This window comes from Chiloscyllium plagiosum, unplaced genomic scaffold (assembly GCF_037043375.1).
Source record: "Chiloscyllium plagiosum isolate Xiang-an unplaced genomic scaffold, Cpla_swu_hap1 HiC_scaffold_53X, whole genome shotgun sequence".
Lineage (NCBI taxonomy): Eukaryota > Metazoa > Chordata > Chondrichthyes > Orectolobiformes > Hemiscylliidae > Chiloscyllium > Chiloscyllium plagiosum.
Genome location: NW_028270191.1, coordinates 15,929,061 through 15,945,099, shown reverse-complemented (window position 1 = coordinate 15,945,099; position 16,039 = coordinate 15,929,061). Strand labels below are relative to the sequence as shown.

Genomic DNA, 16,039 nt, shown 5'->3' with positions numbered 1-16,039 from the left:
CTCCAAAAGCTATTGCTTTCAAATAACCCTGTTGGACTATAACTTGGTGTTGAGTGATTTTTATCTTTGAATACCCTAGTCCAACACCGGCACCTCCAAATCATGTATGAAGTCCAGTTATGCTTCAGCCAGTAAGCGCTTTTGCATGGTTACATCATTAATCCCATTTTCATTGCCACTGAAATAACTCCATGAAGGCCAGTATCCTGTCACCAAGTCACCTTTTATTTACACATGCATAGTACATGACACTGACCCAGCCCTCACTCCTGACGAAGGGTTTATGCTTGAAACATTGATTCTCCTGCTCCTTGGATGCTGCCTGACCAGCTGTGCTTTACCAGCAACACACTCTTCGACTCTGATCTCCAGCATCTGTAGTCATAGAATCCCTACAGTGTGGGAACAGGCCCTTCAGCCCAACAAGATCACACTGACCCTCCAAAGACTAACCCACCCAGACACATTCCCCTCCCCTATTATCCTATATTTACCTTTGCCTAACGCACCTAACCTACACATCTCTGAACACTACGGGCAATTTAGCATGGCCAATCCTCCTAACCTGCACATCTTAGAATTGTGAGAGGAAACTGCAGCACTCAGAGGAAACCAATGCAGAACACAGGGAGAACGTGCAAACTCCACACAGACAGTCACCTGAGTCTGGAATTGAACCTGGATCCCTGGCGCCGTGAGGCAGCAGTGCTAACCACTGAGCCACTGTGCCGCCCTTTTTACTGTTATTCTATTTACTGTATGGACTCGTAATTTTTGTTGTTATAATCATTGCATGTTGTCTATCAATAACTTGCTTAAATAGTGGCTGTCAGAGTCTTATGAAAGCTGGTAGTGTCATTTCGTGGCGTTATCATGGAATGATAAAAGGGAGAAATGTAATGTTAAAAGATTAAATGGAAATATCTCTCTGGGCATTAATGTAATATTAAAGGGTTAAACTACACTGAGTAAATGACCCCCACTCCAATTAGTCATTTGCTACTATTCCCCCTACAATTATCAAATTAAACTATCATTCAATCTCCTCCATTCAGAAATTCTTTCTAGCCATCCCCTGAAGCTAGGTATGTCGCACCTGCATTGTCTTGGGGAATCACTGAGTCAGGAGTCAGTCCTCACTTTCTCCCAACTAATTCAGAGCCAGCTCCTAGAATGAGTAGAACCCCTGACACTCCTCTTTATATCTGTCAGCCAAGGCTCACTGATTGGACCAGATTAACAGCCGCAATCTCTGAGGTCCACCTAGCTGACCTCATTATAATCACTACATTCGCGAGTCTTCGGTACTCTCTTTAAAAGGGGGAAGCAGAGTCAGGGTCATTAAATGTTTTTTAACACAGAGGTAGGTCGATTCTTGATTCACAGTACACCAGACCTTAATGTCTGGAGGAAGGAATGTGGAGTTGAGGCCACAATCAGATCAATCATGATGGCATGAAAGCAGAGAGTGCTACAGTGAATTGATAAATTAGGTTAAGATATAATTCAAGAGAGATGCAAGAGGCAAAATTTAAGGAGACATTTCAGAATACACAGAAAAGACACATTCGAAGAATAAGAAAATTTCCAAGGAACGGATCACTTTCTGAGATTAACTACAAGTGTAAAAGATGGTATCAAACCTTAAAGAAGAAAAAAACATATAACTGTGCAAAAACAAGATGCATGTCAAAAGATTGGACAGAATATTGAAAGAAACAAGGAATGGCCAAAAAAATTAGCAAGGAGGAAAGATTAGAATATAACAGAAACCTTGCCAAAAACACAACAGATTGTAAGAGTTTGTACAAATAGTTTAAAACACAAAATAAGCATTTGACCTATATAAAGTGAGTCTGGAGAATTAATAATTGAAAGTAAGGAGATGGTACATGAATTGAATGGGTATTCTGCATCAGTCTTCACCATAGAAAATACAACATCCCAGAAGCATGAAATAGAAGGGAGGGAGGAACTCATGACAATCACAATTGCCAGAGAAGTGGAATTAAGCAGGTTATTGGTGCTGTGGGGTGACTCATACCAGGAATTGGCAGGTTGGCCAGGTCAGACTTACATGTTTCCATCAAGTTGCCGCTTACCCTTCTAAACTAAAACCTAACTAATTTCTAAGATCCTGAGGGGTCTTGACAGGATGGAGGTGGGGAAGATGTTTCCTCTTACAGGAGAAGCAAAACCTCTGGGTCACATTTAAAAATAGGGGGTTGCCATTTAAGATAAAGAGGCATTTTTCTTCTCTGAGGATTTGGAGTCTTTTATGAAAAAAGTGGTGGAAACTGAGGTCTTGAATACTCTTTCGGCAGAAGCAGTAAAATTTTTGTTGAGATTGCACGCAATATTCCAACAGTGGCCTAACAAATGTCCTGTACAGCCGCAACATGACCTCCCAACTCCTGTACTCAATACTCTGACAAATAAAGGAAAGCATACCAAACACTTTCTTCACTATCCTATCTACCTGAGGCTCCACTTTCAAGGAGTTATAAGAACCTTGAGGCATTTCATTATATTAAAGATGTCATACAACAAAAACAGTTTATATTTGTAAGTGTAAATCAAGGGCCCAGGACACACATTTAGCCTGCTCTTCAGTGAGGATGGGATACCTAAACAGCTGACCTGCCAAGCAAATGTATTGGGTCTGGATGTAGGTTTGCTTGTTGAGCTGGAAGGTTTATTTTCAGATGTTTCATCACCATACTGGTAACATCTTCAGTGAGCCTCCGGACGAAGCTTCACCGGAGGTTCACTGAAGATGTTACCTAGTATGGTGATGAAACGTCTGAAAACGAACATTCCAGCTCAGCGAGCAAACCTACATCCAGAGCCTCAACTTGAGCTACAAATCTTCTCAAACTCGCTAAATGTATTGGGTTCCTAGCAAGGTCACCGCATACAAATTTTAAAAAATCTTTCCTTCATGGGCCTGCTCACCCTTAGAAACTTTCATTGTAAAACCTTTCCCAACTTACCATAGACCTAGGAGCCGGATAGGCCATTCAGCCCATCGGGTCTGCTGCGCCATTCAATCATGGCTGATAAGTTTCTCAACCCCATTCTCCTGCCTTCTCCCTGTAACCCTTGATCCCCTTGATACTTAATAACCTATCTATCTCAGTATTAAGTATACTCAGTGACCTGGCCTCCACATCCTTGTGTGGCAATGAAGTTGACAGATTCTTCACTCTCTGGCTGAAGAAGTTTCTCCTTATCTCCATTCTAAGTGGTTTTGCCCTTTACTCTAAGACTGTGCCCTTGAGTCTTAGTCTCTCCTACCAATGGAAACATCTTCCCAACATCTACCCTGTCGAGGCCATTCTGTATGTTTCAATTAGATCCCCCCTCATCCTTCTAAACGTCATCAAGTATGTTAGAATCATCATAGAAACCTTAGTGTGTGGAAACAGGCCCTTTGGCCCAACAACTCCACATTAACCCATTCCCTTACCCTATTGTGCTTCATTTCCCCTGACTAATATACCTAACCTACACATCCCTGAACTCTATGGACAATTTAGCATGGTTAATTCACCTAACCTGCACATCTTTAGACTGGAGGAGAAAACTGGAGCACTCGAGGAAAACCCACGCAAACATGGGGAGAATGTGCAAACTCCACACAGACAGTTGCCAGAGGCTGGAATTGAACCCGGGTCCCTAGCATTGTGAAGCAGCAGTAAAAGCACTGACGCCAGTATAGACCCAGAGTTCTCAAACGTTCCCCATATGTTAAGTTTTCATTCCTGGGACCTCCTCTGAACATGGTCCAGGGGCCAGTACATCCTTCTTGAGATATGGGGCCCAAAACTACACACAATACTCCAAATGTGGTCTGACCAGAGCCTTAGAGGTTCAGAAGTACATCCATGCTTTTATATTCAAGTCCTATCAAAATAAATGCTATCATTGCATTTGCCTTCCTAACTACTGACTCAACCTGCAAGTTTACCTTGAGAGAATCCTGGACTAGAACTCCCAAGTCACTTTACACTTTAATATCTCAGTCCCACGTAACTGTCCACGCCCTGAGTTCATCAGCCTTAACTGTCAGCCCTCTTGCATTGAAATAGATTCAATTTAATCCAACAGGCATTCTGTGAACCTTGTTGTGTTCCAGACCGACCTGTCTCTTCGCCCTGCTATTTCTGATTACTGTACCTCCTTCAAGCCTCACACTTGTCTCCTTGCTGTTGAGGATCCCACCTCCCCCTGCCAATCTAGTTTAAACCCTCCCTTGCAGCACGAACAAACCTGGCCACATTGTTATTGGTCCCCCTCCAGTTCAGGTGCAACCTGTCCCTCTTGAACAGGTCACCTCTGTGCAGGAAAGATCCCAACGATCTAAAAATCTGAATCCTTGCACCAATTCTTTCGCCACACATCCATCTGCCATATCCTCCTGTTCTTATCCTCACTAGCATGTGGCATTGGAAGTAATCCGGACATTATCACCAATGAGGTCCTGGTTTTTAACTTTTTTCCTAGCTCTCTATAAACACTCTGCAGGAGCTCACCCTTATTTCTACCTATGTCATTTGTGTCAACATACAGAATCACTTCTGGCTGCTCACCCTCCCACTTCTGCAGCTGCTCAGAGACATGCTGGACCCTGGCACCAGGGAGGCAACACACCATCCTGGATTCCCATTTGCGGCACAGAATCTCCTATCTGTCCCCTTAATTATCCAGTCCCCTATTACAAAGGTCCTGTTTACCGTTACTCTTTCCTGTTCTGCCCCAGAACCAGTTGTAGTGAAATCAACCTCTGAATGGTCACCACCACCCTGTAATGTTTGGGCCTTAAGCACTCCTTGATACCAGGCCCACAAGGACCTGCTCTTCAGTGCAGGTGACTGTGTGTCCTCGGAGGGTGTCCTGCTCAAGTCTTCCCTCTGGTATTGGTGACTGCGCTGATGCTAATCTTCACCTGGACCTGGACTTCAAGAAGGCATTTGACAAGGTGCCGCACAGAGGCTGCTGAGTAAGATAAAGGGCCCATGGTGTTAGAAGTAAAGTGCTAGCATGGATAGAAGTTTGGCTGTCTGGCAGAAAGCAGAGAGTGGGGATAAAAGGGTCCTTCTCAGGATGGCAGCCAGTGAAGCAAGGCTCAGTGTTGTGACCACAACTTTTCACTTTATAGATTAACGATCTAGATGAAGGAACTGAGGGCATTCTGGGTAGGTTTGCAGACGAGACAAAGATCAGTAGAGGGACAGATAGCATTCAGGAGGTAGGGAGGCTGCAGAAGCGTTTAGACTGGTTAGGAGAGTGGGCAGAGAATTGGCAGATGGAGTACAACGTGGGAAAGTGTGAAGTCATGCTCTTTGGTAAGAAGAATAGAGGCATGAATTATTTTCTAAATGGGGAGAATATTCACATGTCTGAAGTGTAAGGGAGGGACAGGACTAGCAGCTTAATGGTCCCAGGGTACAGATGCTTTAGGTGGGACAGAGGTGATGGAAGGAGGGGAGGGGAAGTTGCATTTTTGATCAAGGCAAATATCACAGCAGTAGTCGGAGATGAAATAACGACAGGTACCCAAATAGTCAACAGAAATTTGAGGAACAAATATGCAGGGAGGTTAAGGAGACTTGCAGGAGCAATAGGGTTGTCATAGTTGGGGATTTTAATTTTCCTAACATAGACTGGGACTGCTAGAGCGTTCATGGCTTAGAGGGTGTGGAATTTGTTAAGTGCATTCAGGAAAGTTTCCTCAAGCAGTATATAGAGGGTCATACTCAGGAAGGGGCAAAACTTTACCTACTCTTTGGAAATAGGGCAGGACAGGTGATGGAGGTGACAGTAGGGGAACACTTTGGGAACAGTTCTATTAATTTTAAAATAATTATGGAGAGGGACAAAACTGGTCCACAGGCTCGAGTGCTAAATTGGCGTTGGGCGAATTTTGATGGAATTAGACAGGGGCTTGCAGGATTGGTTGGAATAGTTTGTTTGCAGGCCAAGGGACCTCTGGCAACTGGGAGGCCTTTAAAAGTGACGAAGCTAGAGTTCAAGGTCTATATGTTCCTGTGAGAGTGAAGGGCCAGGTTGACAGGAACAGGGAACCCTGGATGACAACAGATATTGAGGCTTTCACCAGAAAAAAGGAGTTGTGGCTCAGGTACAGGCAGCTGGGATCAAGGGAATCCTTGGAGGTATACAGGGAATGCAGGAGTTTACTGAAGAAGAAAATCAGGAGGGCGAAAAGGGGGCATGAGATAGCCTTGGCTGAGAAGATTAGGGTGAATCCAGAGAGGTTCTTTAGGTATATTAAAGAGAAAAGAATAAGTAGAGAGAGAATAGGACCTCTCAAGGACCAAAGTGGACATGTATGCGTGGAACCACAGAAGATAGGCGAGGTTCTCAATGAATATTTCTCCTATGTTTACCATGGAGAAAGATATGAAGACTTGGGAACTTGGGGAAGTTAGTCGTGATAGCTTGGGGACAATCCATATCACAGTAGAGGGGGTATTGGACGTTTTAGAACGTATGAACGTGCATAAATCTCCTGTTTCTGACCAGGTATATCCAAGAACACTGCAAGAGGCCAGAGAGGAAATTGTGGGGGCCCTGGCTGATATTTTTGCATCATCTTTAGTCACAAGTGGGTTCCGGAAAACTGGAGGACAGCGAATGCTGTGCCACTATTCAAGAGGGGCTGCAAAGCAAAGCCTGGAAACTATAGACTAGTGAGCTTAACATCTGTGGTTGGTATATTACTTGAGAAGATTGACGGATAAGATACACATGCATTTGTGAGTGCGAGATAATGCCCCAAATTCGTTAGAGTTCTTTGATAAAATGACCAGGAAGGTTGATGAGAGCAGGGCGGTAGACCAAGTCTGTATGGATTTCAGTAAGGCCTTTGATAAGGTCCCACATAGTTGGCTGCTCTGGAAGGTTAGATTGCATGGAATCCAGGGCAAGCTGGCAAACTGGATACAAAATTGGCTTGTTGGTAGGAAGCAGAGGGTAATAGTGGAAGGATTCTTGTCGGACTGGAGACCTGTGACTAGTGGAGTGCCTCAGGGTTCAGTGTTGGGCCCATTACTGTTTGTTATCTATATCAATGATTTGGATAAGCATGTACAAGTCATGGTTAGTAAGTTGGTTGATGACACTAAAATAGGCAGTATTGTGGGTGGTGAGGGGTGGCATGGTAGCTCAGTGGTTAGTACTGTTGCCTCACAGTGCCAGGGACCCAGGTTCGATTCCAGCCTCGGGTGTCATGTTCACCATGCTGACTTTGCCCTATTTTACCATACGCTTCCAAGTGATCAGAAATCTCATCTTTCACAATGGATTCCAGGACCTTACCCACCACCAAGGTTAGGCTAATCGGTCTGAAGTTTTCCGTCTTTTGCCTTACTTCCTTTTTAAACAAGGGTGTTATGTTAGCGATTTTCCCGTCCTCTGGGACCCTCTCTGACTCGAGCGATTCCTGAAAGATCACCACTAATACCTCCACTATTTCTTCAGCTATCTCCCTTAGAACTCTAGGGTGTAGTCCATCTGATCCAGGGTATTTATCCACCTTCAGGCCATTCTGATTTTCTAGCATCTTCTTCTTGGTGATGGTCACCATACTCAGCTCTGCTCCCTCACTCTCTGTAATTTTTGGGATATTATTCGTGTCTTCCTCTATGAAGACTGATGCGAAGTAAATTGTTCAGTTCCTCAGCCATTTTCTTGTTCCCCACTACTGTCCCTCCAGCATCATTTTCCAGCTGCTCAATGTCCAGTTTTGCCTCTCTTTTGCCCTTTATATATCTAAAGGAACTCTTCCTTTACATTACTGGCTAGCTTATCCTCCTATTTAATCTTCTCCTTCCTTATTTCTTGTTTTGTTGTCGTCTGTTGTTGTAAGTTTCCCAATCCTCTGGTTTCCTATTGTCCTTTGCCACATTATATGCTTTCTCTTTTGCTTTTATGCTATTGTTGACTTCCCTGGTCAGCCATAATTGCCTCATCCTCCCTGTACATTGCTTCTTTTTCTTTGGGATGAATCTCTGCTGTGTCTCCTGAATTACTCCCAGAAACTCCTGCCATTGCTGTTCCACTGTCTTTCCACCTAGGCTTTACCTTGCTCTAAGGGCTTATGCCCGAAACGTCGATTCTCCTGTTCCCTGGATGCTGCCTGACCTGCTGCGCTTTTCCAGCAACACATTTCCAGCTCTATTTTAATCCAAGATACAGGGAAATAGTTGCATTGTGGTCAATTCTGGATGAGTAATCCAGAGAAGAGTTGTTAAAACAATTAGCTAATGCATAATGTAGTAAATATTACATACAGTAGGGATGGTTGAAGAACTGGTTATGATGAATGCATTTGACAGATGGCACAGGGACACATATATCACAGTAATGTCACTGGACTAGTTAATCCAGAGGTCCAGACTAATGCTTGGAAGACATGGGTTCAAATCTTATCACAACAATGTTATCATCTAATGCGATTTGAAGGAATGCCCGAGACCTAATAGAATGAAGGAAGAGGTCATGGATATATTAATTAAGGATAAAAAAATTGGGTTTGAATTAGTTGTATAAATATAGAGAGCTAGTAATCAGCAGGGGGAAGTTTTATAGAGTGTGAAATAAAACTCACTAAGTGTGGTCTTTTTGTGTTGAAAACTGTTCTGAAACAGTTATCTTTTAGTGCACAACAAGCAGCTAGTGGAATGTGGATTCAGTTTCTAAATCTTGAACTGAAAACTAGAGTGGAATCTTCCCCTTCCAAACGGCAGTGGCAGGTGGGGAAGATAACTGGACAGATGCTTATTTCATGATCCCACTGCCTTCTCACTGTACAAACATTATGTTCTGTGCAGGAAGGCCTTCATGCCTCATTATCAATTAAAGTTGGTCATCAGGCAATGGGATGTTGCTGTCCTAGGAAGTGACCTGGCGTAAAGTCCACCAGTTGAGCCTTAGGTGGGCTTTCTCATTTATGTGGGAGCATCCTATCCATTATTATATCTGCCACTGCACTAAGGAAAAATAAGTGGAAGGTCCAGCCCCTAGTCTCAGTAGTGGTGACCATGAAACCATTAATTGTTGTAGAGAAAGACCCAAAGAACAAAGAAAATAAATATCTTTGCTGGAATGTGATCATTTACAATATAATCAGAGAACTGAAATTTGGGGTAAATATTTTATGAAATATGAATAGTCAATAAGAAACCTTTTAAAAAAGCCAATTAATTAGAGAACACAAAAAAAAGAGAGATACTTAAAAACATAACCGATTAGAAAGAAGAACTTAGTTTGACTGCTCATGTGTCACACAAGAATAAGCTGGAGATTTGTCTATTTGTGGCTGGGATCTGGACAGCACTGAGAACAAGTAAGTAAATACCAAGTTTGAACCAATCAATTTTCTTATTTTTAACTGGTTTAAATCCACTTTTTTCTTTGATTATTTTCCACTTTCTCATTCACGCATCATATTACATATAAGTTATTTTCTTATCCACAATGAACAGATAAAACTTTATTTGAAAAATAGCTACTTGAACAATTAAATGTTCTTCTGTTTTCCCTTCAAGGCCAAGACTCATTAGTTAGCTACTTTAACTTACCCCTTTCTCAGACTCTGGAATTCCTCAGTCTTCCATTCTTTCTATAATTTCCAGATTTTTGAAACTCTAAGTGTGGTGTCATCCAATCACTATTTGTTTATCTATCTCATTTCTTCTAGTGATGTTCTTTACCTTGGGCTTTGAGAGAAAAAAAACCCTACTTTTTCCCTCAATCAGTTGTAACATGAAACTTAGTTAGAAATAAGTTTTATTACATTTTTCTTTTTGTTTTTAAAGTTAACTTAACACAATTTATGTCGCTAAGTCATATTTGCCTTTGTATTCCAATTACAGGAACTTCTGACTCATTGCAGAGGGAAATTTATTGAAAATATTTCCACAACAGCAAGAAGGAAATGATACTTTATGAAATAGAAATTCAGACTACGACCTGCTCATAGGCTGACTTTTACCTGGCTTATCATACTTCTCTAAATTACTTATATTGCTGAAAAAAAAGTTGCTAAATCTTTGCATCTTGACATCAGCACAATAGCAGTTTATTGCGAAAACCAACATTTACACTGTGTTAGAGGAGAGCGCTAATTGGTTGGCAAGTGGACTCTGTTTGGTAGAGGCTTTTCCATAGACAGTGCCTCAGTTAATGATGATTAGCTGTTAATTGTCAGGCTTTTTCTACATTTTAGGTCAGGCAGATTGACTCTAATTGGTCAAGGCATTGCACTGATAAATGGCCAACAAATAACTGTCACCTATTTTCATGAATTGAAACTGGCATGATGTGTGCATGTTCTCTTCGTGTGCAAGTCCCCTGTTTATTAATATACATAGCTTCCAGTACATGCAAGTGCACCACATCATGAGCCTACTGACAATCCTGAAGTGGTTGTCAGTGTAATTCTTCGTACACTCATGATTACCCAGCAAATGCATTGCAGAATGTTGGACATCATGTTGCAAGGCTAAGCTGGTGGGCTACAGTCGGTACCTTGATTGTTGTAAACAGCCAAACTGATATGATTGCCACTAAAAGAATGCTGCCAACAAGCCTAAAAGATGCGCTGCCTATCACATAAATGAGTAATGTGGTATATGAGTTTCAATGCCAGTGTGATGCCAAGTATGTAGGCCACACATCCCAATGGCTAGCAGATTGCATGAAACACCTTATCTCTTCAGCTGTTCACAACAAGCAAGGTACTGACCATACCCAACCAGCCCATGCTTGTAAATCTTGCAACACGGTGACCAACACTGCATTCGATTCCACAGTTGGACAACATTTACTGGGCAATCCTGAATGTACAACAAGCAACACTGACAATGAATTAGGATCGTCAGTTGGGCTTGCAGTGTGGTGCACTTGTGTGTATTGGAAGTTACATATATTAATACAGAGGGTCTTGTTTGTTGCAGACAGTAAGATCATATAAATACACTGCATCTGTGTCATAAAGTCATAGAGTCATACAGGTATCCAGCACAGAAACAGACCCTTTGGTTCAACTCGTCCATGCTGACCAGATAGCCAAAACTAATCTAATCCAATTTGCCAGCACTTGGCCATTATCCCTCTAAACCCTTCTTATTCATATATCCTTCCAGATGCCTTTTAAATGTTGTAATTGTACCAGCCTCTGCCACTTCCTCTGGCAGCTCATTCCATATACATACCTGCATGAAAATGTTGTCCCTTAAGCCCCTTTTAAATTTTAACCCTCTCATCCTAAACCTATGCCTTCTAGTTCTGGACTCCCCCAACCCGGGAAAAAGACCTTGTCTATTTACCCTATCCATGATTTTATAAACCTCTATATGGTCTCCCCTCAGTCTCCGAAGCTCTATGGAAAATGGCCCCAGCCTATTCAGCCTATCCCAATAACTCAAATCCTCCAACCCTGGCAACATCCTTGTAAATCTTTTCCAAACCCTTTCAAGTTTCACAATATTATTCCAATAGGAGGGAGACCAGAATTGCATGCAATATTCCAAAAGTGACCTAACCAATGTCCTGTACATCCACAACATGACCTCCCAACTCCTATACTCAATGATCTAACCAATAAAGGAAATGCCAAACCTTCTTCACTATCCTATCTACCTGAGACTCCATTTTCAAGGAACTATGAACCAACACTCCAAGGTCTCTTTGTTCAGTAACATCCCTGGGATCTTACCATTAAGTGTATAAGTCCTGCTAAGATTTGCTTTTCCTAAATACAACACCTCACATTTATCTAAATTGAACTCCATCTGCCACTTCTCAGTCCATTGGCCCATCTGGTCAAGATCCCGCTGTACACGGAGGTAACCTTCTTCGATAAAATATTTTCTTCAGCAATACTCAAGGTCTGTACTACCAAACAACTTGAAGAGTTAACTTTATTTCTCTCTCCAGAGATGTCAGATCTGCTGAACTTCTCCAGCACTAATTTATATTTCAGATTTATTGCATCTACGATACTTTGCTGTTACTTATTACTAATATTTCATAACAATTTCAACTGTTCAATGACACTTCTTCATTCCTTGCCACAGTAGGTCAGATCATGAAGTATGTGATAGATGTATCAATGATGAAAGCAGAAATATTTACTACCCAATGTCTCCAGTAATGTGTAAAATAACAAGAGCTATATAATACAAATAAATCTTATTTGTTACTCAACGCAGGAAACAGAATACAAGAGACTGAGAAACCTTAGACAAAGTAAACAAACATACATATTGTTAAGGATTCAAAACTGTGAATTAGATAACTTAAAAGGGAAGCATCTTCATGAGCAACTGGCAACTGTTCTTGTTTGAGGATGACAGGCAAGTCTCAACGGCATTACAAAATACAGTTTGATGATTTACATTATTAAAGGGTAGTTCTAAATAGCAAAGTAATTTAAGAAAATAGGTTTCAATGAAGGCAGTATTATGCATTTTAAAGTATGCATTAGACATACCTGCAATCTCCTGAATGCTGTTTGCACGCATGTCCAATAAGACAGTACCATTAATGATACAACTTCGTAGCTCAAACAGGCTATGTAACGACAGTGTGGCAACATATGGTTTACTCCAACGGTCTCCACCATCCTCAACGTCTTCCTCAAACTTCAACCACCTGCCAAACATTTAATTTTAAAAAATACCCTTATTATTTTAAATTATCACAGAAACCTCTTCCAATCTGTTAATCACCAGAAAGTTAGTGCTAAAGACTAGGCTAGCGTGGACAGTGCAGACCGAGAGGCTGAAAGAGGTTTGAACAGATTAGGAGAGTCAACTGAACCCAAAGATGTCACTATTGCCTTGTTGTAACTCATGTTATTTTTCAACATGTATACACTTGTCTTTGTTTTGGGAGTGGCTTTTCTTCTGTGCTTGATCTTGTAATTGTTACAGATTCTAATAACAGACATGGTTAGTGTCCCCCCATGTGGTTATTGCATAATCGTATTTACATTGATGGATTGATGAAGTGATCACAAGTCTACTGACTGATAAGAGTTCATAATTTGAGGTAATGAACTTAATCATGCATTACAATAAGTCTGTGAAAGCTGTTCTGGACAGCTGATTTGAGAGAGGTGAGCGAGGTTTCTGTACGGTAAACCTGTTAGTGATTGTTTCTGGAATTTGCACACCATCTAAAGCCTCATTGTGTCAATTTCCAGTATTTCTTCATGCTGACAAACTTGCAAACAATTCACACACCTGGCAGTCTCCTTCCACTCAGCATCTTCACCCCCCCGTACGCAGATTTCATCAAGTTCAGTGAAAAGCTCATGCGGAACATGCTCATCATCATCCTCAGTTCCCAAAATGAACTGTACTCGCTGGGAAGGGGTGTCTGAAAGGAGACACACAAGAGGTGGTAATTAACAAGATCAGGCCTTACTTTGTTACTTAAATACATACATACACACCTGTGCATACAAACACACATTATACCCTCAGATTCACTATGCACGCACCATCAATATTGTTCTATTTCCCCCCACTGAGATTATTTAGTTTTCCAGCCTCAAACAGCAGAGGTACCACAAACATCCAGGCTGTGGATTCACCTTCAAAGGCCAGCAGTGTTTTCTTCAATTTCCTTTTTCCCTACAGGGAGGAAATAACTACCCTTTCCTTTGTATTTACAGAGAATAGATGAAGCTTATCATGTGCCAAATGGCACATGCTCATTCAATACCTGAAATGCTTCACCCATCATATTGTGTAAGGCTCCCTCATAGAAATTCAGGATGTGTACTGTAAGTATTTAGAACATTGATTAAAATACTAAAGGTCTAGCATTAAATTGATCTGACAGCATCTGATTTACAATATAAGAAACTTGCCCAGCAACTCATGGCATGAATAGGCAACAAAACCTTGCAGCACTCTTTAAAGGGCTCATCCACTATTACTTCCCACTTAGAGGAGCTTTTAGCTTATTTTCTCACTTCTTTAATGGATTTGTGACTTACAGAAAGATTTTGCTGCTGCTTTTTGGTTATTTCAAAGAAGCCTTCACTGCTGTCATTGGTGTTCTGGTAAATCTGCCTTTGGGGCTGGAAGATGAAAAAGAGCAGCCAGGAAGACAGGACATTGCAGGAGTGAATGGATGAAAAAGAGGCTGGGAAAGGGGGTGGGGGCATATCCATGGTGGTTTGCAGGGACCATTTTTCTTTAATTAATTTCTTGGAAGAAGCAATGATTCTGGTACCTTTGTTCCACAAAGGAAGGCTGTCAAAGAACTCTGTCACCTGCTGCAGCCACATCTCAGATCTCAAACCATGGCACAGGTTGTCCCCCTTATAACAAACTCCTCCAAGCTGCAGCAAGTGACAGCAACATTTCATAGATTTCATTCATTGTTTTATCAGGGAGGTTACCAAGGCATTCTAATATCTAGAAGAACACCTCCATCTCTGACCCAACAGACAGAACAAAGCAGAAAGAGAGCTCATAAAACAAGCTACCTCAGGGTGAAAGATGCCACAAACAATATCTAAGCAGCCATGTAATCTCCCCATTACCATTCTGACATCTTTCTGAATAGAAAACCACTCTAATTCCTGAACACCCCAGCTATGTTGCAAGCATAGGCGCCACATCAATCAGGTCTGTGACCAGTGTCCCAGGAGTAGTCATGACTTGATAATGCAATTCAGTCTTCTATGCTGCCTAATAGGCAGTCACAGATTGGTTATTCAGCTGCATGGACTATTCTCATCAGACTTGATTCAAAGGTCAGGACTTCAGGCACAAGTAGCCTAATGTAAGAGTCATACTGCTACCAGTAACTTTAAAGCAGACAGTCTGTGCATTCAAAGAGTGCTTCTGCTGCTGAGCCACAGCAAGAACAGCTTTTGGGAATAATAGTGTTGAGCAAGAATTCTCAAGCACCTGTTCCCTTCCTTTACCACCGATAATTACTGATTTCTTTGTGAAAAACTATCTATGTGCTTCTTAGCCAGCATATGGATAACTTAATGACCAAAAAACAGCTTTTTGTGAGTTTAAGTAAAGAGAATTATTTATTTACACATTCACCCCAACAATCGAAAGCACTCATTCAGCCACTCGAGCATCCAAACCTGAGGAAAATATAGTTAATAGTGTACTTTTACAAGTTATTAACAAAAGAATAGTTTATAATTCATGTAATTTGCTCATCTTAAAACAAAGATAGATTACAGGCCCGGTGAAGAAAGAGCTTTCACTTCTGAAGGGTAAGTAGAGCCATATCAAATTTTTTGCAAGACACCCTAAAAAAAATGGACTTTGAGCAGGTCACAAAGTTAATTACTTGTAACTTTATTACCAGGAATTCAGTTTTCTGCACTGGTGTACTTGGTGAAGAACAGCCGAACAATGTTGCAGTCTCCCGCTAGATCCTAAAGGCACAGATATTGTTGCCCTTTCTGCTGCCACTATCTCTGCAATTGTTGTTCTATACCTTCAACCTGCACTTAAAGCCTGTTTAACAGAGAGATGAACATGGCTACCTTACCAGGTCATATTTCCAAATATCATATTGGGCTGAGCTCATAATCCACAGCATAGGTCTTTGTGTGCTGATATTTGCTCTCGGGGTCTGAGACAATCACTGTCTTTGTTTCTGAAAAAGGCACATTCAGGTTGGGAAATTACTTCTGGATGGTCTCAGGATATGGGTATTGACACTTGTTTAGTGCACATTATTAAAAGAAAACTCAATTCCAGAAGATTCCATACTCACCAACTGATTAGGCTGGCTGAGTACCAAATTACATAGATGCAGCAGGTGGTGAAGGAACAAGAGGCCAAAACATACTGGGTCTCATCCTTACCAATTTGCCTGCCATAGAGGCATGTGTCCATGACAGTATCAAGACTGTCATGGACACAGTCTTTATGGAGACAAAGGTCCACCTTCACATTGAGAATAACATCCATCATGTTGTGTGGCACTATCATCTTGGTAAATGGGATAGACTTCAAATAGA

At 41.5% G+C, this 16,039-nt stretch overlaps 1 protein-coding gene across 3 annotated transcripts in view; it reads right to left on the bottom strand.

Annotated features, from left to right (window-relative positions):
- The window catches only part of LOC122543353 (electroneutral sodium bicarbonate exchanger 1-like), a 449,950-nt gene that overhangs the window by 237,729 nt on the left and 196,182 nt on the right, over positions 1 to 16,039 (bottom strand). For all 3 annotated transcript variants that reach the window (XM_087985536.1, XM_087985538.1, XM_087985537.1), the window contains exons 4-5: positions 13,275 to 13,410; positions 12,521 to 12,681 (exon numbers count right to left, since the gene is read on the bottom strand). In XM_087985536.1, coding sequence (XP_087841662.1) covers positions 12,521 to 12,681; positions 13,275 to 13,410 — 297 coding nt within the window. The remainder of the gene's footprint in view (positions 1 to 12,520; positions 12,682 to 13,274; positions 13,411 to 16,039) is intronic.